The following is a 26,265-nucleotide window of genomic DNA, read 5'->3' as shown; positions in this document are numbered from 1 at the left end:
GTGTGTGTGTGTGTGTGTGTGTGTGTGTGTGTGTGTGTGTGATGGAGGAGGCCATTCTTTATACTTTAAAATATTTCCTTCTGTTATTTTTAATTAACACAGACAAACAGTGCCCTGTTATTGTAGATTAGGCCTTCTGCATCACAGGGCTGATGTGGAGCCGTTACCTGCAAAGTCCTTTCGTTGTTATTAATGGTTGTGGAACTAAGCCATTTGTCATGAAAATAAAACTAGTTGTTTTCTAATCAGGGAAATACTGAAGCTTGCTCAGAGGTTCAAAGAGTCTCTTTCTGCATCAAGAAAAGCTGCGAGTGTCTCTTCTGTTTTGGAGCAGGCCCTGCCTCTGAGCCTGCACTCAGACTACCAGCAATTTGTCTGTGGGATGAGAGTAAGGCGGGGCTTGTGAGCTGGCCTACAATGAATGCAGAGTCGAGGGCCCCTTTTGTTCTGTTTGCACAAAGCCAGGGATAAATCACTCCCCCTGGGGTCTGTTTAAGGCCTGGACAATGGTGTTGCAAAGGGTGGGGTTAATCTGCTTTTGATTAGAAAAGCATTTCTTTTCTCCACTGAGGCAGGAGTTCAACTCGTGTGGGGAAGAGTTAAAAAGGAGAAGCGGGGCTCAGAGCCTTTGTCGTCTTCCAGAGGTGGTGTTGTAAGAACTGGCCCCGGTGACAAAGGAGGGGCCACCGGAGGAATGCTGAGCTGGGTTGAAATTCTAAGCACCTCCTGCCGCTGACTGAGAGTGACAGGCCTTCCTTAACCCTTGCCTTTCTGGCTCTCTTTACCCTGGTAGCAGATGCTCACATTGCAGAGACTCCTTCTGCCCCTCATGAGGGATAACCTGGAGCGCAGTTCCCACCCCTGCTCTGCTCATGCTGTGTGAGAGAGAGCGAGAGCCCCAGGGAGACGCAAGGAATATCTTGCAATCACTAACATAACTATTCAGAAGAGCCCCAGGTGTACAGGGACGAAGGACCATGGAAGAAGGAGCTAGCTCGGTGTTTTAGTTTGTTTCCTCCTTAGCGCTGTGGGAGACACCAGAAACAAAAGCAAGCAAAGTCAGGGCAGGGACGCAAGCAGGAAGCTGGAAGCAGAAACTGGAGCAGAGCTCACAGAGGACCCTGCTCATTGGCTTGTTCCTCAGGCTCACAGCCACCTTTCTGTAGCTCCCAGGAATACCTTTCCAGTGGCGGTACTGTCTCTAGTGGCCTGGGCCTTCCCATATAAATCATTAAATGATAAAAAAAAAAATGGCCCTCATACTTGCCTACAGGCCTCTCAGAACTTAGACAGGATGGTAGACAAACAAAGAGACAATGAGATTGGAGAGTGGATGCGCTCACAGTACAAGGTTTGCAGAGGTGGTATTTTGAGAGATTAGATGGATAGCTATAGCAGCAATTTGTTGTTTGTTTGCATTGCCGAGAATTGAACCCAGGACCTCATGGGTGCTAGGCAATTGCTTTACCAGTTAGCTTTATCTCCAGCTCTAACTTTGTGATCTGAACAAAAGTAGACTGTGCACTTTTCACATAATTGCAGTTTCCGTCTCTTGTAAGGCAGCAGGTTTATGTGTGGACAGAGTGTGCCGCTTGAGACCAGCGGCAGGGTTCATCATGGAAGATCTTGCTCCAGATGGGTTCCAGGCACAGTATGATGCTAGCATACCCGCCTGCCAGTCATCCCCTTCTGAGCTCTGGAGAATGGTGGTTACTGACCTTTTTTCAGGACTCCGTTGCTTTAGCTCTTTAGTGGGAACCCTACAAAGCCAGGCCTCCCATGGCTGACTATCCCAGCGCTATGCTAGGTGTCTGGCTCCAGATGTTCTGCATGCACTGGCCAGTGGCAGTAGCTCCAGCGTGGCCTTCTGGCTCTCGGTTTCTTCCGCAAAAGCACTGTGCGAGAAGGAAGATCAGAGCCACTTTTGGTTCGAAAGTCAACAAACTCTACTTGCACGCTGAAATGTATACTAAGCTCTGCTTCCATGTGCTCCTCTGCTACCGGTGCCAACAATAGTACAAAAGTGCTTGCTCCCAGCCCTCTATGGTAGGAGATGGGAAGACATCAAGAGCCCTGCTACCCATCTGTGTGACTCAGTAAATGGAAAACTGAGCTCTCCTCTTCCACCTTTTTCATCTCTCTAGAAAATTCTATCCAGGTAGCCCCTACCTTGGTGGCCAATTGAAACCCATTTTGTGTCTGGGTCAGAGTTTCAAGAAGTTCAGCACTAACAACACGAGGGTTTGTCTTTAAAGCTGTTTCCTCTACATTGGAAAAGCCCTGAGAAGGCAGGCTAGGAGAATTAGCTGCGTGGCTCTTACAGGCTTTGTAGACTAGTCAAGGAGGCACTTTAACTTATCAAGTAGCTGGTATGATTTGCCACTGTCTAATTTAAGTTAAGTGATAATTGGCAGTGTCTGTGTGGGAAAGGCATATCTGTTTGAATGGGCCGTTACTTGGTCTCTATTTCAAAGTTCTTAAAATTAATTTCTGGATAGGCTGTAGGTCATTATCAGATGTATGACCTAGGTGTGTTTGGGCTTCTGAAATCACTAGTCATTTTTCTGGCTAGCGAAGTTTTTAAACCATCCATGTAGCAAAACGAGGCGCAGGCTCATGGAGGGAGCTGGAGCTCATAAAGGGAGCTGGAGCAGATGAGAATATGCGTATATGGCTCTTACCATGGAACTGGGTTTGGTTTCTGTTTTCGGCTTGTTTGTTTGAGACTTGAAAACTAGCACGGTACTGAAACTGTAGGCGGCAGGCAGAAGCGGCTGTGTGTCCTGACGGTGTTGAGAGCAGAGGTTAATGAGAAGGAAGGAAATGGACGCATGAGCAGATCAGAAGATGCAGTAGAGTCTGGATGTTGATGACAGGGGGCGGGAAGCAGATACGGTGGAGATTAGCTGAGGAAAAATCACGCCAGGAAGGAGTGTGTGCAACCAGCTGACGGCGGCGAAGAGTTGGGTGTGAAATGGGAGTGGTAGGGGCTTCAGGTGCAGCCTGCAGTGGTCCTGGCACAGGGTAGCTGTAGGGTAAGTGAGGGTGGTTGTGTGTGATAGATTCCCAGTAAAACTACGTTTGACCCCTAGAATAAACCAGTGACAAATGTCCCCCCCCCCTTTTTAAGATAAGTGTTAAAGAGTGAAGCCTTTGACATGGGATGCAGGGTTTCAATGCTTGGCTGGCCAGCAGGTCCAGGTGTGCATACACTTTGTAACTTAGTCTCTGAGTGAACCCGGAAGAATGACGGGAACTTTCTATGCTTCCAGAGAAAGGGAATCAATAACAGCTGAGGGTGTGGCGCAAACCAAACGAGACTCCGTAGATAAAGCAGAGAGTCGGGACCTAGCAGTAAATCGAGAATAATGGTGAGATAATGGGTAGCCATGAAGGGAAGTTAGGATCCTGATTATCTTATAATATACTCTTATTTTACTGAGGTTTAATTTTTCCACAATATAAAAACCCCTTTAGGATTTATTTGATTTTCCCTAAGTACCATGATTCAAATAGGACCAGTCGTTCTCTGCTTGTGATGGAGATGAAGCGTCCGTCTTCTTATTTTCAGGTCCTTAAAGGAATTGCCAACGTCTCTCATCTGTCCAGTATGTCCTTGGGCATCCAAATTTTTTTCCTTTGAGGATTGTAGCCTTTTCTAATTGCCTCTGTCTGTTTTCTTTCCTAGTTTGGTACTAGGAAAGTCAAAAGCAAGTTTTTAAAAATGGTATGTGAAATCAACTAAGTAATGAAGAAATAAGGAGAAGAGATGGAGGAAGAAAGACACAAGAAGGATGAATAAGGCCAGGCAGTGGTGATACATGCCTTTAATCCCAGCACTTGGGAGGCAGAGGGAGGTAGATCTCTGCAAGTTCAAGGCCAGCCTGATCTACAGATCAAGTTCTGGGACAGCCAGGGCTACATGAAGAAACTCTGTCTCAAAAACAAAAGCAAACAAAAAGAGAACAAGAGAACAGTTACTTAGCCCCCTGCTTACCTGTGACAAAAAGCAAAATACAACAAATTTGTTTTGAGGCTGTTAATTGGTTTTGACTTGTACTTGAGAACCAGGCACCACCTTGTTCTATAAAATGGGATGCGTGACCTGATAAGCTAAGCTGATGAGGTTTTATAGACAGAAAAGGCTGAGGAAAGCAGAAGCAAGACCAAAAGCTAAGTTACTGTCCTCGTGGGTTTAAAATAAGGAGACTAGCATGTATCATGCATGTTGGGATCTCCTGGTTTATTGGAAACTGGTGCCTAGCAGGGGTGACTCCACTCTGGGCTGCTCTGAAGGTGACTAGGGCTGGAAGCGTGTCCCAGAGGCAGCCTCCTACAGATTTCTTCTTGTACCTATCTGGTCAGTGTCCACAGCGAGCTGGGTTCCGTGCCTTTCCCTAGGGGATTCAAGTAGACATTCCGGTAGCCCACCATGAAGGTTTCCTTAATGTTCTATTAAACTCCATGCAAAGACATATAGACTGCCTTAGAAACGCTTTCCTGTTTTGTTTTGTTCTGTTCTGTTGTTCACTCCTCGGGAGCTGGAAATCCTGATACGATTAAAGGAATAGAAGGTTGTGGGCTAAGGAGGAAAGAAGAGTTGGCTCCTCAACAGCATTTCTGTGGGGTGCCATGTGTCCACCCTTATTTCACAAGAGCTTCTACACACGAGAATGTGGAAAACGTGAAGCCTAGTTTAGGATAGAGGTGTTTACATGTTCACATGTGTGCGTGTGGGAAGGAGAGTACATACATGTGTTTGCACATGCGTGCAGAGACCAGAGGTCAGCATCACTGTCTTCCTCTATCACTCTTCAGCTTGTTTTTTGAGACAGGGTGTTTTCCTGGACCTAGGGCTCGTGGATTCCAGTAGACTGGCTGGCCAGTGAGCTCTAGTGACATCTACAATGGTCACGAGAAGTGCAGGAAAAGATGGTCACCCTGACCACTGAGAACTCTTAACCTCTAAGGCAGAATCAACAGCACATTGTGTCTGTAATAAGAGCTACTAGGGAGGCTGAGGTGAGAGAATCGAAAGTCCCAGGCCAGCCCGGACAGTTAGCAAAACCATGACTCAAAAACTGCATGAAAAGATGAATAACTGAATCGATTTTTATAGACCTCTCCTCTGTGGATTCTGTTCTGTGTAAAGCCTTTAGGAGACCAACCCAAACATTACCAACTGTAGTGCTTGTCTTTCTACTCAACGGGTCAGCTTTTAACAAAATCCATGCTCCCTCCTCCTTCCCCAGGCTTCTCCTTCTGGGGAGAGCTGCCAGCCTGCCGTCCACCTCCCCCATTTCCCTCCTTCCCCCCTCCCGGTTCCAACAGGTCTAGTGTTTTGTCTCCTCCCTGTGAAGAAATCTTAATGACCTTGTTCAGAGGGAGGAAGGGAGACAATAGAGAGCCCTGAGCAAGCACAAGTGTCATTTGTCACAGCTTGACTCGAGGGCCATTCCTTGCATTTTTCACTGGTTTCACGTATTGAAAACGTTATAGAAAGTAAATGAGGCTGAAACCTCTGGGTTTATTACTCCTTTATCAAAACATCCCCGAGTCCTTAGCAGACATCCCCACATTGTCAATGGGACCAGCCTCTGTGTGACAGATTAAGAAACCTAAAATGAGACCTGACCTCATGTCAGCTGCGGGGCTGCCCCTGACTCTAATGTTGGGTGTGAGCCCCACCCCCACCCTGTAGCTCTTTCCCCTTTCTCCTCTTTCCATCTCCCCATTTTGTCTTTTTAATTTCCCTCCTGCTGTTTGGTTTCCCTCTCTTTCTGTTCCGTTTTTTAATCCCTCTCTTCTCTTCTTTCTTCCTTCCTTCCTTTCTCTTTCCTTTCTCCTCTCCCTTTCTCCCCCTCCATTCACTCCCTCCCTCTTCTTTCTCTTCCTCCTCCTCCTCCTTTCTTCTTCTTTCCTTCCCCCCCCCCTTCCTTCAGAGATATAGAAAGATCTTTGGGGTGTCCAATGTGTGTGTCCATGGCACTTCCCACCTTGTTCTCCTTGGATGTGAGGCTTCATGTCATAGACTTGAGACATGCTGTCTCAAGTCTTCTTCCACAGCCAAATAGCTCAGATCTACCACTACTCTATTACCCCTCTTCCAAATAGTCAATATCTCCTTCTAGCATTGGAGTTAGACATTCATTCCTGCCCAACTTTCCTGAGATTGTTTCTGGGAAAGGTGAGGGACATCATGTCAGGTTTGTGCTTCAAACCCAGGTGATCCCCTTGTCCTGACCTTGGCTCAGGGCCTGATCTCCATCAGGGTGGGCACTGTATTCTGCAATACCCAAAGTCTTGCATCTCTGACACTCCTTGCTAAGCCTCTGTTTTGAGGAGCTGTTCCCTGCTCCTGCTAGGATTGAGGACTCCTGAGTGGCTCTTTCCTGCTAGTGCGCACTGCTGGTCTACTGAGGTTGGATAGTGCTAGCCCTGAGATTCCCTAAAATCATGTTTCATAAGCAGGCACTCGTGTGGGCTCTGACCCTGAAACACAGAAGTGTTAGCTCCAGCTCTCTGTCAATGGTCCCTAACAAGGACCCCAAATCTTCACCGATGGGCCAGAGCCCTCTTAGCCAACTGCCCACAGGTAACTCCAGTCCTGGGGATTTCTTGGAGATGTCATCATAACCTTAGCGTGTCCAGGGCTGCTGTGTTATCTTTACCCCCAGATTAATGCTACCCTCTCTTCAGTTCCCTAAGGGATAGAGAGCAAAGGTGACCGTGCAGAGGTTCAGCCAGAGGCTTGTGATGCTAAGCCAGTCTATCAGGCTATCAGACATAGCCATCCCCAGGCATTCTGTGCAGAGGACAGTGGCTACGAGACGCCCTGTTTGGAGCAGAGTACAAGGCTGAGGCATGCAAAGCCCCACTGTCTATACATGGTAGGTTGAAAGCCTTGTCTCTGTTCACCACAAATCCTCAGATGTCGGTGAAGATTTCACCTTGGTTTGGGAAGTCCCCAGCCTGCCACACAGGCTTGTGACCACCCTACTATGGCTCCACAGGCCCACCACTTGGGAAAAAGGAAAAGGGAAAATAGAAGATAGCAGTTGCCTAGGACCCTGGCCCAATCGCTACAGCCCAACAAGAGGAAACCAAGGGTCCTGTGTACTCAGTGCCTTCCAGCCCACCTGCTGCCTCAGTGGACAATAATGTTTCCTGTGGGGAGCTGGTAGAACTGCATGTTCCTCCTCAGAGACAAAATGAGGAGGACTAGAGGGAACCCTAGACTCAAACCACGCCTCTCATTGGACCCACTCCCTTCCCTTACCCTCCTTGCCTCCTAAATGCCCCTCCTCTCAACCCCTCTCAGGTTCAGGCCATGCTCTGTGCTCCCTTATGTTGCTGCTCTGGTCTAACCAGCCTCCCTGTGGTTGTATTCTGAGCACTGATGCTGAAGCATTCTTCAGTCTCCTTGGATCCTCTCGTTGTTGTCACCATTGCTAGGGAATTTGGAGCTCCCTCTATTGGATTCTTAGACTTTTTAAGAAAAAAACTTAGAAATAGACTCGGAAAGAAGCTTCAGGACAATTTTCTTGGAGTTTGAGAGGAAAACAAGACAGGGCAGGCAAGCAGTAAATCTCGGCAGCTGCCAGGGGAGAGGAAACAGAATGAGGAAGAAAGCCATTGAGTTAGACCAGCGTGCTAAGCAATGGAAGTCAACGGGCAGCTGCAGGGCAGGGACCAGATGCGTGTGTCAGACAGAGGGCAGGGGGCTTCAGAGGACAAGTAGGAAATCCCAGAGTAGCTAGGAAGGCATGCTTAGACTTCTGGCAAGCATCCAAAAGAAAAAGAAATACAAGGAAGGGAAAGGGGAAGTTACACTTTTTAAAGTTAGGACTGAGAAAGGGGTCAAATTGATATTGATACTGGTGGCATATATATGTATGTATGTATGTATGTATGTATGTATGTATGTATGATAGATAGATAGATAGATAGATAGAGATAGATAGATAGATAGATATATCACATATGCTTGTGTGCCACCATTATCAATATCAAGTCACAATGCAGAGGATATATGTATATTCTCATTAAAGGACTGATTGTTCCATCTTTTGGCATGGCTTTAGGTGAAATTGTCCTCTCTGAGGACTTGTCTTGGCCAGGAGACTAACAGACTCAGCTAGATTAACTCTTAAAGGAGACAATAGTACGTAATGTTTAATCTTTAAAGTAGATGAGAATGTCATGTCTCCCCCCAAAGCTAGAGGTATTTATTTTACCATTTTGACCAAGAGGCTGAAGAATGGTAAAGCTAGTGTTTACTTTTCTAGTGATACCAAGGAAATGGGAAAAGGGGTCCAAAGCCAACCACAAAGCACGCATCCATCCTCTGTGCTCTCCTAAGTTACTGATCCCTGTAATACCACCATCTGCACAGCTGGCAAGAGCCTCCAGGATCTTCCCATCAGTTCAAGGCATCACCTTCTAGTAGTAATGGGCTCCACAAGTCTTGCTTTCTGGAGCCAAGTTCAACTCTGAACATCCTTCCCACTATGGCCACTTCCCCTCAGGGACCTGACTTTGGTTGCCCTGAACCTCATTTCTAGCTACCTGTATATTGTGTTCTCTTTCTTCTTTTCTCTATTTTCAAACCTCATCTTCAGGGACTTGGCAACTCTCCCCTCTTCTTTATGTTATTGACATTTTAAAGGTGATATCCTAGACCCTGGCAGCCCTAGCAAACTAGGCTCAGCTGCCTGCCCCCAGTATGTCAATTAAAGAAACAAGTTGCTATGAAATAATCTTTTCATACATTGTGAAGATGTGTCTTTGCCAAGATGCCTTCTGATTGGTTTAATAAAAGAGCTGACTGATCAATAGGTAGGCACGAAGAAGTTAGGAAGGAGAGTCAAACTGGGAAGTGGCTAGGAAGAGGGTAGGAGTCACCAGGTCACCAGCCAGATGCAGAGAAAGCAGGAGATGAATATGCTGAAAAAAAAGGTACTGAATGTAGACAAGAAATATGGTTAACTTAAGATGTAAGAGCTAGTTATTAACAAGCCTAAGCTATCAGCCAAGCATTTATAATTAATAATAAATCTCTCTGTGATTATTTGGGGAGCTGGCTGGTAGGACAGAGCTGATTGATAGGACAGAAAAAAATACACCTACAACAATTCAGAGTGAAAAGCTGAGAAACTAGGCCTATTCAATGTGGAGACATTGGGAAGGAAAACAGATAAAGGCGTCCAATGACTCTAGTCCACCAGGGAGCATGGAGAGCAGTGGGCATGTAGAATTAAGGAGTCTTGCTCAAGGTATGTCTCTGTCCATCACTGATCCAGCTCTTGGGTGATTGCCTCCTGGGAGGCGAGTTCCTCCCCTGGCTGGCACCCAGGCTTCTGCCTTTCTCTTCTCCTCAGTGTGGAAGTCCACCAAAATTTGGTTCTTTGGAATCCATTGTTTTCCAGTGGTCTGGTAGCACAAGTGTCTCTTTAAAAGGTCTCCTCTCCTGCCAAGGGTTATAATCCCTTCCTGGAATTGACCACTTCTGCCTTTCCGTGTGATTCCCTTCTCTACTGAATATGTGGGCCCTTCTCTACTGGACACTTATCAGCTATTTAGCCAGAACTGGACAGGACCTGTTTGTTGACACTGGTATGTTCAGCTACTTAAAGAAAGGAATCTGCATGATTCAGTTTGTAAACTCCTAGCTTGTAAAACAGAACTTGGCATCCGCTCTTGATGCCCTCAGAAAAAGCAGGTGAAAGGTCTGGCTGAGTGGAGAAGAGTGTCCTTTGACGCTGTAAATCGATATACACATATAGGTCAGTCTAGTTTCAGTGGTGTCCCAACACATACCAGGTGGTGGCCTGTGATGGCTTCTGGGAAATGGAGGCAATGCTCTCTCCAAAACACAGCAGCACCGCCACCACCAAGAGAAAGGAAAACTGTACGAGCTCTATCTAATGAGTAGGATGCAAAGTGTTCACAGCAGGAGCTGGACCAAAAAGTGCGCAGAAATCCACTGTGTGGGGGTTGATGGATAAGCAAGAGGATTAGGAAAGAGGTTTCCAGTATCCTTCTGTGGTAGGACTACCGCCAAGCTGAAGAGAGTGCAGGAGGGTATGGATCTAAGCCACTGGGCGGCCCTCTAGCTGCCTTTCATATAAGTAACTATCTTTTCTTCATTGTGATTTAAGTCTAATCATTGCTAAGCAACTCAGAAGATTTTAAGACACAATCTCAAAGAAGAGACAGGTTAGGGAAGCCAGTGGCTAAATGTCCTGAATCACCTTGTGGACATTGTCCCAGTGATCTCTATAGAACTTTCTACAACAACCTTTTGTGTGTCTTTGCAGCATGATTATCTAGACCAGGATTTCTCCAACTGTCGTGTGTGTGTGTGTGTATGTATGTTTTTTAAATGTGTATATGTTTCTGTGTGTGTATATGTTTGTGTGAGTATATGATTCTGTGTGTGTATGTTTGTGTGTGTATGTTTGTATATATGTGTGTGTGTATGCGTTTGTGTGTATGTTTGTGTATATTTGTGGGTGTATGTTTGTGTGAGTATATGATTCTGTGTGTGTATATGTTTGTGTATGTTTTGTGTGTGTGTGTGTGTTTTATGTTTGTGTGAGCGTGTGTGCGCGTATGCTGTGTTTTAGCTTCTGTCACTCATGGTTGCTTTTGTAAAATATTGAACAGGGAAGAATAAGATATGCCCATTGTGGGGCTGAAGGGGTGAGTCAGTGTTTAGGAGCACTGGCCGCTCTGCCAGAGATCCGGGTTCCATTCCTACCACCCGTGTGGCAGCTCACACCTACCTGTAACAACAGGTCCAGGGAAGATCAGATGTACTCTTCTGACCTCCAAGGGCATCAGGCCTGCCTGTGGTGCGTGGACGTGCATGCAGGCAAAGCACTCATGCACATAAAATAAAAACAATAATTTTTTTAAATAATTTAAAAAGACATGCCAGTTATAGAAACACAGCCAAACTCACATCAAAGTGTCAACATGCTTCCTCAGGTTCACTTTATATTGTTGTGGGGTTTGTCCACTCCCACACCTCAACAGGCACCAAGTTATATTCGATTTTGATATTTTCAAATAAGAAGCCAGAGGAGAACAGTCATGTACAAGCTGTTCAAGGAAGGGGATCTTAAGGACATAAACCACTTAAAAACTGGATACTTTAAAGCAGATTTTTGAATCTCAGAGTGAAACTGAGTGGCAGAACGTTCTCCTTTTGAGTGTCTCTGCTGTTCCTGCCCCCAAAGCAGAGTGAAGAATTCATAGCCAAGAATTCTTTCCAGAGCAGACCCTTCTGTGGGTTGGTTATGAGCCGTTTGTGAGCCGTAGGTGCTGACATGAAGCCAGTGATGGGCTCTCTTGAGTTCGCTGATGTCCTGGCTCTGTCATTTGAGCCCAAAGCGAGCTGTTATTAGGCTGAGCTTCCAGCCTCTCATTTTGGCTTCAAATGATTACAGCTGCCAGGGCAGCCCATGCTACAGTCGCTTCCCGCAACTGGTTCAGGGTTAATGTCCCCTATTTAAAAGACTTAATTATGGTCAGAGTGGGGCCATCCCGCTTTGATCTGTTATCTAGAATGACCTACAAAAAGCTGGACTCCTAATGGCCTCTTTTCTCGGCGATATCAGAAAAGCAAGCAGCCTTTAAAACATAGGGCCTCTGCCATGAACTCTCAGCGTTTCCAAGTACTGTCCACCCGAGTTGAGGGGGAGCCACAGGCTTTGTCTCCAGCAGCAGATGCAATTCTTCCAGGGTTGTAGCTGAGTTTTCCTCCCCAGCCTGCTGTAGCCACTCCTGTACATTACATCTGTCCCCATCCCTGCTGTTACATCTCAGCTTTGTGTGTCGATATAGGCCAGGGTCTCTAGTTTGACTTCCTTAATTTGACATTCAAAATATTCCTTGAAAATGTCTAATTAGGATCTGGAAAGGTGGCACAGTGGTTAAGAGCACTTGCTGCTTTCCCAGGGGACCCAAGTTTAGTTCCTAGCACCCAGGTTGGGCAGCTCACAACTGCCTGTGACTTCATCTCTAGGGGGATCAGACCCAGCTGGGTTCCTTGGGCACATACACTTTGTGTAGAGCACACACACACACACACACACACACACACATTAAAATAATAAATCCCTTTAAATGGCTAATGCCATACTGAGGTACTGTCAAAAAAAAAAGCATGTATCGGAGTTGAGTATTAGATCATTTTTATGTACCATGTATAATTTAACAAAAATATTAATTTGTTTTGTTTGACATCTCTTTGGGGAGGAGTGCCGGCCATAGCCTGGGTGTGCAGGTCAGAGGCCAACTCGTGGGAGTTGGTTCTTTCCTTCCACCAAGTGGGTTCTGGGGCGGGGAGGAGAGGTGGGGGATATCGGGGCATCATCAGATTGATGGCAAGTGCCTTTACCTACTGAACCGTCCCAGTAGCTCTCGGAGAGTGCTATCTGATGAAGAGCAGGCGGTACATGTTGTTCAAATGTACTGTTGCTTCAGTTCAGCCCTGGGTAGCTGCTCTTGGCTGGACGTTAACTCCCCTACGCGTACAGAACTTCCTTATCACTGTCCCTCTCCTGAGTGATAATGAGCTTTGCTTGCAGAGGCGGGGCAGGGAGAATGCCAGCAAACTACACTGAAACCGTGTGAGCCTGATTTCTTATGAGATGTTCACTTCCAGGAAGGGAAGGAGAGAGGGAGAGACGGAAAAAAGGAGAGACGGGAAAGGAAAAGCAGTTAGCAACAAAGCTTGCTTTAAAAGATAATAAAAGTCACATGTGGCAATACTTTTAAAAGGAAAGGGACCAGAATGAAAACATATTTGGTATGAACAGTGACCTGTGCTACTTTAAGAAGCTAGTGACAACTTAGCCTTTGCTGTTTACAGAAGGAACAGAAAGAGTGAGCATAAGTGTGGCTTAGGAAAAGGCATAGGGAATGAGAACCTGATGGAGGTGAAACCCTAGCTTCTCTTCAGTGGGTTCTTCGGTGCACTGTCTTGTGGTCTGCTGGAATTTGGAGTACAGAGGGGAGCTGTGCTCTCTATTTTGCCAATGTACCCTCCCCCAATGCTGTAGCATACCCGCCCCCAGCCAATGCTTGTAGGTCACATCTTGTACTTGGAAGGAAGCGGAGCTGCAGCGTACAATCCTGGGGAGGGGACTGTATTTATTTTTTTATTTTACGTTATTTCAGCTGTTCTCACTTTTTTTTAAATTCTGTCCTTGTTTCCTACTGAGTCCATTCTTCAGCAGTTGTGGAGACAGGAATATTGAGTTATGAACCCAGGAACATTGAGTTATGAACCCCTGAGCACACCAGAAGCAGAAGGCAGTTTCCCATCTCTTGGCAACCCAGGCAGCATCTGGGCCATGTTGGCTTAACCCTCTGTGGGTCTGACTGATGTGGGATGTGTTTAAGAGCTGTTTAAGTGTTAGGCATATAAAATTATTTCCATTCCCCACGGTTCAATACTCTAACTTAACACACTTAACAAAGGTAGAGTTATGCTTACTCTCTAAACTTCCCCAAGTTGCCGTGGATCTGGTCCTATGTGTAAGTATCTGATGTCTTTAAGCCTTAACAATTTGTGTTAAACACCCTATCACACTTGAACTTTTATTTCTAATTTCCCACAATCTGAACTTCAAATGTGTATGACCAGTACTTGTGGAATCAAGAGATCATCAGCCAGGGGTATTGTTCTTCGAATTCTGTCTGCTTTGGTTTTTGAGACAGGGTCCTTGTTGTCCTGGGATTGGATAATTGAACTAGGCTGGTTGGCCAATGAGCAAGCGCCAGCAATGCACCCATCTCTGCCTCTCCGGTATTGGGATTACAACAAGCATGTGTTGTCACCAGTGTGAGCTTTTTCATGTGGGTGCCAGGGTTTGAGCTCAGGTCCTTACGCGTGCGCAGCAAGCATATTCCAACTGAGCTATTCCCTGAGACCCCTGAATGTTTTAATCTCATAAACCATTCAAGGGCATAGGAAATAGCCTGCCCAAACTTTGACATTATCACTAACTGTGACCAGCATCCATAGAAGAAAGCTCTGATGGAGTGGGAAGCTGGGGGATATGTTAATGTAGGCTATCCCCTCCCTCTCCTTGCTACAACTGCATGCTCCTTAATAGGCAAGTATTATGCTCACTAATGAGAGAACATCTGTCTGTACCCTGTGGTGGAGGTAATGAGTGCATTAGTACCATAATTATTTGAAACAGATGCCAGTGATTCATCTTGCATATTAAAAATGTCTTAGAAGAGACCAGGAGTCCTAAGGCATCCTTCTCATTGGCTTCACAGGATTACCTTGCCTGCATCCGGGACCAAACAAAACTTCCCCTGGGGACTGAAGATAGGGCTGCTCTTTTTGGAAACATTCAGGATATCTACCACTTCAATAGGTAAGTCAATACCCCAAAGGTTGTTCTCGTATCAGAACGTTGTGAACTGCTCTCGGTCGACCACACCTAAGACATCTTTGCCCATAATCCTTGGTTCAGCTTTGCAAATGTTGTCCCTCTCTGTCCTCCTGGCTCAGAGAAGAGACTTAACTCCCTGGAAGATCACTGAGATCTTTTGTCCACAACAGAACGCCAGTGGGGCATCCGAACATCACACTGGTTTGGTCTCCAGAATCGACCCCGATGCTGGATTTTCAAGATGCTTTCTTCTGCCTAGAGAGTAGACTATAAACTCTTTTAAGTTATAACAATAATTCCATTTCACTGATAATTATGCATTACAAATTATTACAATATTCTTGCATCTATTTGTGGTGTGTATGTGCATGTGTGTGTGTGTGTGTGTGTATGTATCACAGTAAGAGAAAAACTTGCAGGAATTGTTTCCTTCCCCCATGTAGGTTCCAGAGAAGGAACTCCTGTCCCCAGACTTTGGCAGCAAGCACTTTTACCTGTTAAGCCATCTTGCAGCCCCCAGTTCAAATAACTTAATTCACATCTGTATTAAATAGCTTCTAGGTGGGGGGCCCTAGGCTAGAAAGTTACACGGGTACCTAAGGCTGGAAGCTGCAGGGAGTGGAAACAGGTTTGTGAGCTGTTGTAGGTTTGTAGCACAGCTTGAGAGACACAGAAAGCAGGCTAAGAACATAGGCACCACTGTTTATCCTTTATGAATTGCATCTTGGCTCAGCTATGCACACATCATGAATGAGTCTTTAAGCTGAGCTAAATCACTAAACCCTTCGCTAAGGGTTTCTCAATGAGGCTTTACCAGGACACACACACCCTCATCTCTTCTACTTTTTCTCATTGACATTCCACAATATCTAACATGTATTGTGATGGGCTTCTCACAAAACATTCCAAGGGCAAGAATGTGTTTGGTTAATGCCGATGGATCTCAAACAGCTGTCTGGCCCATGGGAGACATTCACACTTTTATGAACAAATGAATTCACATGCCAGGAGATGCCATCTCCTGTGGCTGTGGGGAAGCTCTTAGCTGACACACCCAAAGGTTCAGCTCAATGTCATCATGAGAGCAAGCATCAAAACATTCCCATTGGAGGTGTGCATTTGACACAGTGAACTGCCATCATAAAACTTTATATCACCCTTTGTTCTGTGGCTCAAATATACTACAAGCTAAGCCCTATCCCTCTTTACTTATTCAGGCCAATACAGATGAGTTCCCCAGAGTCAGGGTCCACATCCCCCTTGTCTCTTTGGAGCCCTGATATTTAGCACCAGCCTGGCTTACAGGAGGCAAGTTTCTCCAGTTCTAACAAGCTAGCTCATAGGAAGCCCCAAGGCTATATCAGGGTTCCACTTGCTTGCGCTTGTAGACACTGAGAATCGTTTTGTATCTTCTGAGCTCATGCTTCTCCTGGGCCACCAACTGAAGCACCTAGGAAGCCTTAAAAGCCACCATGAGGGTACAGTTGATAGATGGGGTACAGCTGGTAGATGGCTTCCTGAGCATGCCTGAAGCCTTAGGCTTCAGTCTCAGCAGCAAATAAAACGATGGGGTGCTGGGCTCACCATGTGGAGGCAGGAGGTTCAGAAATTGAAGGTCATCCTCAGCCGCACAGTGAGTTCAAGGTCAGCCAGGAATCCATGACGCCACATCTCAGAATAAAAGAACAAGTAGTATCTGGCCTAAATGGAATCATACCTCTCCTTTAAAGGCTCAGAAATTTCTAAAAGGGAGACAGAGAGACTGTGAGAGCAAGAGCGAGTGGGTGACTCCAAAGAAACAGCGTTTTCCAGGCCCAGCGGGGCTGAGGTACATATAAACTCACAGGCCGTAAAGGCATGCAATGGACGTGCACAAGATCAAGCCAGAGAAAATCCCAGCATGGAAGGGAAGTGGGCATGATGTCCCGCCCCTCACCAAGAAGCTGTTGGAAACTGACAGTTTCTGGGAGAGGGGAAATGGGTTTTCCACAGTGGAGTGGCACTGTATATCAACCACGTTCCTGGGTGGGCCCAGTGCTCAGGAGTAGTCAACCAACATAAACGGGACCCCTCAGAGCTTCTTCTTGTTGTTGTTACAAAAGAGAAAGAAGTAAATTTGGGTGGGTAAGGAGGTTACAGGGAATCGGGGAGGAGTTGGGGGAGGGTAAAAATCTGATAAAAATATGCTGTATGAAATTCTTAAAAAATAAATTAAAAACATTATTTTTAAAGCAATATTGGAACCCTACTTTCAGAAATCGACTCATCCGTCTGGGATGGGGCCACAGCCTCAGAATTTTCAAAAAGGCCTTCAGGTATTTATAATGTGGAGCCGCAGCAAAGAAACACTATCTGGGTAAATCAGCCCAGCAATGAGACAGTGAGAAACACATCAAAAACTGAAGAAGCCACACTCACTAGTGATGTGCTGGTTTTAAAGCAGGCCCCTATTTAGCGATGCCATGAGTCCTGGGATAGTATCACTTTCCAGAGCCCGCTAATGATACTGTGACCCAGAAAGATGCTGGATACTGAGAGATCCCTGCCCTAGCTCATCTGTGGTTTGGCAATAAATTGATGGTGACCAGTACTTGAGGAGTGTTTCCTTTTGCCAGAGGCCAGACAGCCTCTAGAGCCGTCTATGTCATCCGCAAGAGCCTGCCTGCATAGCAGGACCCTGTGCTTCAAGCCCTGTATGAAGTTCAGGAAGCTATGCCTAACCTCAGGAGGGATTTTCACTCCTTGGAATTTAAATGTGTGTGTCTCCTAGTCTAAAGGAAGAAAAAACATGAGTTAGCGAGACGGGACTCAGCAGCGAGGCACATTATGCAAAAGCTAAATATCTTGAAAGACCTTTCTACTCCTGAACCCATTCTCCGTTCTTTTCTGTTGGATGTCCGCTGATACTGAGAGCCATTCCTGTCTGAAATGTGCCTGGGTCAGACAAAGGGCTACCCTGCTGAAGATGAACATACAGGGCGTGGTACCGTCATGCCATGGCAGCCTATTGCGTTCATGCCAGTGGCTGCAGAGATCACACTTGGCAGTCACGGTTCAGGCAGTACCTTAATCCTCTTAGCCGTTCTGCGAGGTGGAGAGAATGCAATAAGACACACACATTTCATACATGAGGAAGCAGCCTTTGAGGCAGCCTAGTCCTCTGTTCCCGGGTAGAGCCTAAGACTGGACCACTTCGGATACTGCTTTTGTTAAATTCTGATGTCTTCCTCTGTTTTGAAAAATTATCTCTTATTTGACTTTGCTGTTGAATTATCTGGGTTCTGTGGGTTGGTTAGTTGTTTGCTTGTTTGTTTATTTGTTTGAGACAGGGTCTCTTTATGTAGGCCAGGCTGTCCTCAAACTCAGTCTTCGTATGGTAGCCTCCAGGGTGCTGGGATTGCAGAGGTTCACACCCATGCTCAGCTGCATACAGTAGAATTGTTGCCTTTGCTTTGTCCCCATTTGTTTGGATTTCTGTTTTCTTATATCTAGAATCTAAATTTGTAATTTAGATGACCCTGTGGTTGCTACTGTTGGTTAAAATGAGAACACCAATGTGACTTTAAGTCACTGCTCATGCATCTTTAATGATATTCCACTTGATTTCTCAGACGCAGCTGTCTGGCCAATCATGACGGAGCTTTAGATAATAGACTCTAAAGTTCTGCTGTTAGTAATTCCCGATTTTTCAGCATGGTGTTATAATATTGTATCCAACTAGGTAAGACTTAAGTCTCCAAAGTTAAAGGGGGAGGATATATTAGCCTGAAAACTGTAGCTGATTGGGTTTCATTTTCTAAGACACACAGATGGAGCAAATCTAAATCTGAAAATCCAAAAATTTGGGAACTTTTGGAGCACTGGCCAAAGTCGAAAATTCCACATCTGATCTCATGTAATGTATCACAGCCATAACACAGGCCCACTGAAAACTACGAAATTGCCTCCAAGCTGAATGTACCATCTGCAGATGAAAATAACAGAATTCGGGTCTACACTTGGGTCCCATCTCCAAGATAAGGAAGGCACTATGTCTGTACAGATATTCTGAACCCCAAAAGCACTTCTGATCCCAAATGTGTGGGTTAGAAAACCCTTGACCTGTATTTCCAACACACAGAAAACATAGAATGATACAATAGTCTATATTCTATATTATTCTATATTGTATCTCCGAAGCTTTCTTGTACCATATTTACTTTTTAAATTCCTCACATTTAAAAGGCATTAAAGATCGCACTGAAAACCTCTTCTATGCCCTTCTCCGATGTCATTCTGCCCTGTGCAGAGTGATAGAATACACTTAGTGCTGGCACACCAGTTCTCTGGCGTGGCAATGCAAGAGAAATCTGGAATTGATTGAGACTGAGATTGTTATAAGGCATAAATACACCCATCCTGGTATCATCCTCTCGTGTATTAAAAGCTGTAGAAACAAATGACTTAGATGCCAAGAGTCTGCATTAGCACCGAAAAAGGAATGGGAGAGATGCAGGGTCAGTTAAGATAGGCCAGCTTTCCCTGAATCCCTGTTTCATACGGTGCTCCATTTCCAAGCTGGCTTTGTTTTCTTTGCTGTTTTGCTGTATAGCAGTGATGGGGCAATGTTTCTAGGGCCGGAACCCAGGGTCTCACACATAATACACATACATGTGTTCTACCACGCCCCAGCTTCGGGGTAACACGCCCCCTGCTTTCCCTTGCTTCATACATGGTGTGAAGACTGTGAACTCTCACAGGTTTCATTTTTTTTCCACTTAGCATCATTTTTGAGCTTCAGTCCTCCAGTTCATGTAGCTGTCACATGATTCTTCCCAGGTTGCCTCTGGATTTTGCGTTGGGCCAGTTGCAATAGGAGTGAGCAATTTTTTTTTTCCTTGCTGGTCACTTAGATTTCTTCTGTGATTTGTTTTTTTCTGGCCATCCCATCGTCTGCTCTCATACTAGGACTTTTTTCTTTTCTTTTCTCGTGGCTCAGAGTTGTTTCAGAGTTGTTTCTCAATTCTGTGGACCATGTGTGTTGCAAATCTCTTTTCTAAAAGACACGCCTTTCAACGTCAGTGTGGCTTCTCGGAAGACAAATTACACAATCCACAGCACAAACTACACTTTTGAAAGTAGGACGCTTGGGATTGGGTTTAAGGCTTATCTCCCATGTTTGGGTGATAAGCATATTCCTTTTTTCAAAGACTCCTAACAGTTTGCTCTTCCTCATTTGTGTTTAATCTGCCTGAAGCTGATGGTGGTGTAGGTTTGACAGTAGGCCCCAGCTCTGGCGTCACACACCTGGCCAGTGGTCCCATCACTACTAACTGTTATACACAAGCTCTCCACACTAAGCTGCATGCCCTGTCCTTTGTATGCCAAGCTTACATGGGTATGTGGGTCTGCGTCCAGGCTCTGAATTCCTTAGGCTCCATTCCCAACTGTGCGGGTGCCATGATGCCCATGTGGAGCCCTCCTTGCTCCCTTTCAACACTGGTTTAATTTCTCCCGACGTACCCCTCCAGTGGGCTTAATTGTTACTGTTTGTTAATTTTTCAAAAGCTGTGCAGTCCTCTGTTGGTATTTCCATAAACCTAATGTTAAAAATGACATCTTTACATGACCAAGTCAACCCTATCCATAGCTGCATGTCTCTTTGACCAGTTATTTATTTGTTTATTGGTTCATTTTTGAGACAGGATTTCATGTAATCCAGGCAGGCCTAGAATTTGCAATATGGCCAAGGATGATCTTGAACTCCTGATTCTTCTGCCTCCACCTCCCACATCCTGGGATTGCAGATATACACCTGGTCCCATCAACCTTTTAAAATGTTACATAACAATTATTTAACAACTTTTCTCCCACATGGAAACATGTAGCTTTAAAAATTAACTCCTAGAGACCTTAACATGCGGACATTATGTTCACTGAAATTTTCTATTAATTCTCAACAAGAAATGTTTTTGATTCTTATATATGTCACTATATCCAAGAAGCTTTTTAGGCTTCCCCTTGATGTCTACCAATGTCTTGTAGATGCTTCTAGAGTTCTATGTAGTCATTCTGAAAATAAAGTGAATTATTTTGTTTCCTTTCTTAGTTGTTCTTCCCTGGTTACCTCTTCTTTAATCCCACTACTTGGAATCACCTTTCTCCCACAATGTCACCATCCTTATCTTCATTTTGACGTCATCAGAAGTATCGCCCTACTTATAAATTAAGTGTAACGAAACATAGAGAAACCCGTCTCTATTTTGCTAAAGTTTATCAGAAATATTGTGAATATTGAACATTACTGAATATAGAGTTTAATTAAACTTAGCATATTATTTTACTCCTATGCATATTGAGTGGCCTTCATTGATAGACATTCTAATTTAAATCATATACATACATTATTACTACAGTGAACTCTACCTGCTCATGATGTTTTCCTTCTACTTCTGTATACTGAAAATTTTTTATTCCTTTTTTTAAATAATAACATGATTTTTTCTCTCATTGTCTTCCTTTCTGTTTTGAATGTAAATCTCATGTCACAAAATGCAACTGAGACTTCATTTTGGTCTACTTCTTAGTGACCACATCTCTTACTGTATAAACCCCACCCCCACCTCACTGCCTGCCCCAACCCTCTACCCCACCCCACCAGCCCTGAAATTGAAGTCTCTGGTTTGGTGTCTGGAGTAAATCCCCAAATGATCAGAAACAGGGTTAGTTAAAAGAAACCACTTGAGCCCGAAAATCCCAAAGCTTTTACAAACTTGTATTGCCAACCAAAGGGAAAAATGCCAGCGCTCTTGGACTAGAGAAGCTGTCTAAACTGGAACTTGAATCTCTCTTTACGGATGAAGCATGAGGAAATGCAGGCAGTTCCTCCAAATTGAATTTTTATGTCTAAATTGTTACTTGGCAGATTAAAATGATCAAAGCTCAAAGTAAAAATTTCCATTTTGCTTTGGATCTTTGTCTTCACTCCGTATGCCTATGTGGAGCCTTTGCTGGACGCAAAATGCTGAACTGGGCCTAAGGACTGAGGCCTGAATGGCCCTGTTGTACAGCAGGGCCATAAGTCATCTACTCGAGGACTGAACAGGATGCTTTGAGGGAACTGACGACCATGTGATTCATTTTGTTCCAGGGTCAAAATAAGCTAAATATGCCTTAAATCACAAAAAATTATCTTTGGACTGTGCTTTTTTTTTTAATGTAATACGATGATTCATTGGAACATATAACAAGGCAGAGAGAGGCGGGATATTTTCTTTTTAGTACATTTTCAACTTACCGCCATGACTCCCAGCTTTACACAATAGTAGGAATCTTTTTGTGGACAGCCTTCTTTCTGGCAACTGGAGTTCAAGGCAAATGGTTTTTGTAGTGAGTTCCAGGACAGCCAGGGCTACAAAGAGAAACCCTATCTCAAAAACAAAAACAAAAACCAAATAAACAGCAAGTCTAGTGTATCAGTGAGCCTAATGTGACATTTTCCATTCCCAGATGCACGTGAGTCTCTTTGGAAGCTGCACATTAAAATGCCTTAGTTAGGTGTTAGGAGAAGGAAGGGTTGCCTGGAGTCTGTGCCAGCCGAAAGAGGAGAAGCCTGTTCTGGATCCTCAGTCAACATAAAGCAGTATGACCTTGCAGTCATGCGACAGTTTCTGTGTGGGCCTCATGGCAGTGGGCAGAGAAAGCACCATGTATATTGCGATCTTGAAAGAGAACAAAGCTATTGCTATTTGTCCACTAGGCTGAGTTCAGAGGCCTGAGCTTGGGAAGGAAATGATGTCATTTTCTTGTTCGTGATCCCATTCAAACGAGAGGACAGATTTAGAATAATTACTCAGAGAAAGGAGGACAGACTAAGACCATGAAAGTAAGATGGCTGCAGTCGGCTTTTAGCTCTGAGAGCAATCTCTGACTCTTTCCTCTGGGACAGGCAAGTTTCGTCGCCCACTGCTACGCTATGGCCATTTCTATGGCCATTGGCCCATTAGCCTGCAATTCTGGGTGACCGGGCCTATGGCTGGTGCTTGGTTACTACACTGAGACCCCCACTGTACCCCACAGTCTTTCTGAAACCCCACACTCTCCATTGCTCACCAACCTCTGCCACAATGGCTTCCTTCCTGCATCTCACACACAAGAACCAACCGCACTCATTCTATCTTGAATTTGAAGCCTCATTTCTCAAATGATTTCTTTCAAATCTCTTCGTGCCTTCAAATATCAATCACCCCCTCAGAGAATAAACTTTATGACCACCCAACCCTCCACCAACTCCCCCACCTCAGTTTCCCTGTTTTATTGACTTCAGAGATAGTGCTCTTTTTATTGTCTCCGCCTTACACGGTACCATGTGGTATTGTCTGTTTTATTAACATTGGTCACCTATGATCAGAACATAGGCACATGAATCGTATCCAGGGCCTTTGTCATCTTTACCTGTCATGTCTGACAGGGAAGTCTCAGTCACTTTTGATTGAGGTTTTTTTTTTTTTGTTTTTTTGTTTTTTTGTTTTTTCTAGACAGGGTTTCTCTGTGGCTTTGGAGCCTGTCCTGGAACTAGCTTTTGTAGACCAGGCTGGTCTCTAACTCACAGAGATCCGCCTGCCTCTGCCTCCCAAGTGCTGGGATTAAAGGCGTGCGCCACCACCACCCGGCTTTGATTGAGTTTTGTTTGGATAGTAACCCCAAAGAAAGAACTTGGGAGAAGGAACCCCTACCGTTCTTATTTACATCGTGTTTATGTTATCCAATAAAAAAAGAAAGGTTGCCGGAAGAGACTCCAAGAGACTCTCCCAGGTGGTTCTTTGGAAACCCCAGGGTTCACAATCTCACACTTAGCCTCCTTAAGTTTGCTGAGGAAATGCCCCCTTCAGTAACCATACTTGTGTTGGAGTGCAAAGACAAGGTTCGGGAACCTTCCTTCTGTGCACAGCTTTGCCATTAATTATGATCTGTGTAATCTAAGACAAGCAGCTTTGTCTCTTTTTTTTTGGTTTTTCAAGACAGGGTTTCTCTGTAGCTTTGGAGCCTGTCCTGGAACTCCCTTTGTAGACCAGGCTGGCCTCGAACTCACAGAGATCCTCCTGCCTCCGCCTCCCAAGTGCTGGGATTAAAGCAGCTTTGTCTTGATGAGCTGTGATTTCCTCACTTTAAAGCTGGGTTGGGACTGTCGGACTCTGTATTCCCAGCTCTGTGGTTCTCAAGCAGTGAAAGCTGGGCATTCATTTATAGGTGAGGCGGGGTGAACCCCAAGACACTTCCTCTGCCCAGCAAGTCCATTTTCAGATAAAATTAGTGCCTGGAGAGAATGCAAGAGTGTAGAATTTAGAGTGTGGGGAGTTACACATAGCCAAGGAATATTTCAAACAAACTCAGAAATATAGTGTTCCAGAATCCTCTGAAAATGTTTATCTCCCCAGAGAGAAGATTGATATTGATAAGCCCAGACACGAATCCCCCAAACAGAGCCATCTTCCCTTCAGTAAACGAGAACCCCAACGTCAAAGACCGTGTCTTTCACTCTCTTTATCGCCTCCCTTTTCTCCCCCTCTCCCAGTGCTCAGGTCACAGTGGTCAGGTTTCAACTGTCTCTCTTAATTACATCCGCCTTGCTATAAATAATAACAATAAAAATATCTGAGTAATACTTGCCAAAATAAAAATAACCTTGCAAAGGAGATGTTCTTAATAACAATACGGGGGGCGGGGATGTTTGAAATTAGGACATTGCAGTGGATTTGAAAGTGATAGGGTGGCCCATTTGGTATGGTTTCTGATGCCAGCGGACTCATCAAAATCCACCACTTACTGAGTTTCAGTGGAATATCAGAGGAAGTCACCCATGTCTGAAGAAACCATTAAAACACTCCTCATCTCCCAATAACATGCCTATGTGACTGCTTCGCTTTCAGTAGATTTCACCCCAAATAATAGATCACAGCAGGCTGCATTCAGAAGCAGGTAAGAGAATCCAGCTTGAGTTAGATGTGAGAAGTTACAAAAGTATAAAACATGTTCCTCATTCTTTTATAAAAACTGTCACAAATGAATATTTATATTAATATAATTGCCTTATGTATCAGTCGATTAGTATTCAGTTTTAATTTCTAGTAGATTTGTATATATATGTGTGTGTGTGTGTGTGTGTGTGTGTGTGTGTGTGTGTGTGTGTTTATATTTGTATACCATCCATTTTAAGACTATTTCAGAGTGTAAATAGGTCCCATTACCTCCAGTGGTTGAGTATTGTTATCTGAAAGTGAAGGTCACTATATGCTTGCTCCCTCTGTGCACAGAGATTATAATCAGCATTATGGTTTCTTACTTGGAGTTGTCTTAGAATCACTGCTGCTGTGATAAAACAACTTTCTTAAGCGTTCTTGTTTACATGCTTGCCTGCTTGTGATTTAAATATCCTGAATCACTGTTTTCTGAGGAAAGCCAAGGCAGGAATTCAAACCAGTCAGGAACCTGGAGGTGGGAACTGATGCAGAGGCCATGGAGGGTGTTGCTTTCTGGCTTGTTTATCGTGACTTGCTCAGCCTGCTTTCTTGTAACACCCAGGACCATCAGCCCAGTGGTGGCTCCACCCATCATGGACTGGACCTTTCCCTACCAATCAGTAATTAAGGAAATACCCAACAAGCTTGCCTGCAGCCCATTCTTATGGAGTGATTTTCTCAATTAAGGTTCCCTTCCCTTAGATGACATTAGCTTGTATCAAATTGACATAAAACTACCCAGGACAAATAAAGATTCCCAGGTTTTTTTAGGATAACTCTTGCATGGATGACAGAAGCCAAAATTATCAAGCAGCAGAACAAGAGCTCGACAGAAGACAAAGAACATCACCACCACCATCACCATCATCACCACAATCACCATCATCACCATCATCACCACAATCACCACCATCATCATCTTCACTGCTATCACCATCATCACACCATCACCATTATCATCATCATCACCACTATCACCATCATCATCATCATCACTTCCATCACCATCATCATCACCACCATCATCATCGCTATCATCACCATATCCTTGTACTACATAATAGAATATTTTGCACCTGTAAAATAAGAACAGATGCATAAAGAATCATCCAGGTAGCATGTTCAGACAGAAAACAATCCTAAATCCTCTAAACTTAAGAGTCTGGTGGTAGAAATTAGAAAATTATCAAATAGATGGGAAAATGAAGTTAAGATCTCCTAGAAACAGACAATCAGCAACATGATAAGAGAAAGATGAGAAAAATTAGAAAATCAACCATAAGATCCAAAAGTGTGAGGAAGAGGACCTCTAACAGCCACACACCAAACACAGAATTCCAAAGCAGTCGGCTTTAAACTCCTTGGCCCCTGGATCCCGTGCATTCCTGCAGGTGATTAAGACCCACAAGCATATTTGTTTGGGTTTTATTATGTTTTGTTTATTGTGTTAGGAACTGAAGCTCAGAAATGATTAAACTATCAATTTATATTATAATAATAATAAACCCACACATTTTGCCAAGTGACTAGAAGACTTTATGGGGTTTGGGGGTTTTGTTTGTTTGGGAGTCATTTTGCATTTCTGAAGCTCTCCTTACTGTTTAACTTCATAGCAAACATCAGCATCCCTGTGCCTGCTCCTGCAAGCCAAGTCACAGAGCCTCTGGCAAAGTTCACTGTATTCTCAAGAGAAAGTGGAATGGAAAACTGAGCATTTTTATGGATTAATGTCTTATGGGTGTCCTGAAGAAGGGAACGTTGGATGCTACATGAAGGGCAAGATCACATCCAAACTGCTAAATACGTGGTCAGAGACCAGACCCAAAGCTGATCAGCACAGAGTCTCA

General features: G+C 44.6%; 1 protein-coding gene across 1 annotated transcript in view; it reads left to right on the top strand.

Moving 5' to 3' along the window:
- Window positions 1-26,265, top strand: part of Plekhg1 (pleckstrin homology and RhoGEF domain containing G1) — a 93,172-nt gene that overhangs the window by 21,315 nt on the left and 45,592 nt on the right. Inside the window, exon 3 of the mRNA XM_005363440.3 lies at window positions 14,302-14,402. Within this exon, the coding sequence (XP_005363497.2) occupies window positions 14,302-14,402 (101 nt within the window). The remainder of the gene's footprint in view (window positions 1-14,301; window positions 14,403-26,265) is intronic.

This window comes from Microtus ochrogaster, linkage group LG9 (assembly GCF_000317375.1).
Source record: "Microtus ochrogaster isolate Prairie Vole_2 linkage group LG9, MicOch1.0, whole genome shotgun sequence".
Classification (NCBI taxonomy): Eukaryota; Metazoa; Chordata; class Mammalia; order Rodentia; family Cricetidae; genus Microtus; species Microtus ochrogaster.
The sequence above is the reverse complement of the archived record's forward strand: the minus strand, read 5'-3'. Positions and strand labels throughout refer to the sequence as shown.